This window comes from Pinus tabuliformis, chromosome 1_1 (genome assembly GCF_031772625.1).
Source record: "Pinus tabuliformis cultivar Carrire ecotype Pingquan chromosome 1_1, CPIR1, whole genome shotgun sequence".
Classification (NCBI taxonomy): domain Eukaryota; kingdom Viridiplantae; phylum Streptophyta; class Pinopsida; order Pinales; family Pinaceae; genus Pinus; species Pinus tabuliformis.
Window position 1 is genome coordinate 457409390 of NC_142297.1, and position 2523 is coordinate 457411912.

The 2523-nt window shown below is 40.1% G+C and overlaps 1 protein-coding gene across 1 annotated transcript; it reads left to right on the top strand.

The window, feature by feature from the left end:
• The first annotated feature begins 786 nt into the window (after positions 1–786).
• Positions 787–1638, top strand: LOC149213730 (uncharacterized). The gene has a single exon (XM_089389127.1). The coding sequence runs from the start codon at positions 787–789 to the stop codon at positions 1636–1638; it is 852 nt and encodes a 283-aa protein (XP_089245253.1).
• Positions 1639–2523: the final 885 nt, after the last annotated feature.

Consider the following 2523-nt stretch of genomic DNA (forward strand, 5'->3'; position numbering starts at 1 on the left):
ATGTGATTGGGGTTGCAGTGCCCAAATATGTCTACAATAGTTGCCCCGTGAAGCATGAGGTCATAAATATTCTGATGTCGGGTGAAATGCTTTATCATGAGGATTCAAGATTTTTCAAACTGGAAGGTGACCTGTATAAAATACAATACAATACATTATCTTCATATTATTTTTATGATCTAGCTGAGGTGGGAATTCCCATGCTCAACTTTATAAATTCATTTTCATGTACATAGGACAGATAATTGTCTGCTGTTGCAGACTGGTGATTCTTATAGAGCCATCATCCCTTAGCTTGGATGATCATATGTGTAGCTATGGTGTACATTCGATGTATTTATTTTCCTAAATATATCATAGCCTAGATGGATGAAACTAGATCTGGTTCTTCAAACTCGTTCAATCTTCACCCGATGTACAAGTCAATCCATATGAAAAGATGTTCTGAAGTCGAACACGGAAAGACATCGCCTGATTACCAGCCAATGATGTAAGCTATTAACAGGCGTGAGAGGAATCATCGATAATGATAATGACCCTAAAGTTACTACACTACAATTCACGTGGTGTGAATATAGGATCTGATGTCGAACACCACGCAAAATCTTTCAGTCGAAGGCCATTGATGTAAACCTGTCGCCATAAGTGAGAAACTTGCCATTAAGGCATGAAAGCTTCAAAGTACTGAAAGGGTTGTTCCTAAGTCAACTTCTTGGATAATGAGCTGATGTCGACAAGAAGTGACCCATCGTAGGAGGGCCTTAATGAAGTCGACTTGAGAACATCATGCAGGAGCAAGACCTTGTTGATATCAGACCCAAAAACCGTAGGTACACCTGGAGTAACAGAAGAATTGGTATCGGCAATATCATGGAACATCTTGATAGGTTCCTTATAAGCACAGCATACCTTTCCACCTTCATTACAGGTCATTCAAATATTCTCAATGTTTCTGCCTCTGATCACTACCCAATAACGCTTACTCTTCAAAGTCAATGTCAGCTAGGACCCATTCCCTTCAAATACTACTCCATTTGGAATCGTTCCCCAACAGCAAAAGATGTGGTGCGGCAGGCTTGGATTCAACATGTAGAAGGCTCACCAACTTATATTTGGGAGACAAAACTAAAGAGAGTAAGACAGGCTCTAAAAAATTGGGCAAAGAACAATTACCAAGAGCCCGAGGTGAATAAAAAGAAAATCAAACAAGATCTAGAGGAAGTGCAGCAAAGAATCGAAGCTCTTGGGCTATCCCAGCAAGCTAAAGAGCAAGAAACTAGATTATACTCTCAATTGAGTCAAACTATAAGGGATGAAGAAACAAAATGGAGACTGAAATCAAGGCAACTCTGGTTGCAAGAGGGAGATAAAAACACATCTTATTTCCATAAGCAGGCTACGGTTCGAAAAGTCAGAAATACAGTGAGCACAATAATGGACAATGAAGGGAACAGTCACAACACTCAGGATTCTATAAAGGAAGCAGCCACCAAACATTTTAATAGCCTTTTGACTGAGGACAAAGATGAGGAGGATTACTCAAGCATGCTGCAGCACCTAACTAAAGGAGTCACTCAAGAAATGAACAACAGTCTCAGAAAAGATGTAGAAGAAGAAGAAATCCAAGCAGCAATTTAGAGCTTACACCCAGATAAAGCTCCAGGACCTGATGGGTTTTCAATCAGCTTTTATAGAGAGTATTGGCAGATGATCAAAAAAGATCTCTTAAAGATGATTCGCTGGGTTCTTAAAAAAGGCAAAATGGGGCGATTTACCAACTCCACCTATCTAGCCTTAATCCCAAAAGAGAATAGACCTTCCACTTTTTCAAGATTTCGGCCAATATCTTTATGCAACTAAGCATACAAAATAATCTCAAAAATTCTTGCATCCAGACTCAAGCCACACCTCCCATGCCTGATCTCAGAAAACCAAGGGGGCTTTCTTCCTAATAAGCACATCACTGACTCTATCCTTCTTGTGCAAGAGGCCATCCACTCAAGCTTAAGTAGAAAGGAGAAAGGGTTTGTCCTAAAGCTAGACCTTGCCAATGCTTTTGATAGGGTTAGGCATTCCTTCCTGTTTGCTGTTCTTCATAAAATGGGATTTGACCCTTCCTTCATCACAATGATCAAAGCTTGTATAACGGATCCCTGGATCTCCCCTTTGATTAATGGAAGACCGTGTGCTGCATTCCAATCTCCTCGAGGCCTTAGACAAGGCTGCCCCCTATCTCCTTACTTATTTATCCTTATGGCCGAATCATTCAGTCAAACCTTGGATTACAACCGGAGAATAGGTCTAATCACTGGCATCAAGATTGAACAAGGAACAAAGAACATCAATCACTCTCAATTTGCAGATGATACTCTCTTAATAGGAGGAGCTTCCACCACTATAGCAAGTTGCTTTAAGAAGATCTTAGACCAATTCATGGATTACTCAGGTGGGAAGGTCAATCAGATAAAAATCTGTATATATGGTTGGAATACAACAAATCACACCTTTCATAACATTGCAAGT

Excerpts from the sequence above, each read along its gene's own strand:
- LOC149213730 (XM_089389127.1), top strand. The coding sequence starts at position 787 with ATGCAGGAGCAAGACCTTGTTGATATCAGACCCAAAAACCGTAGGTAC.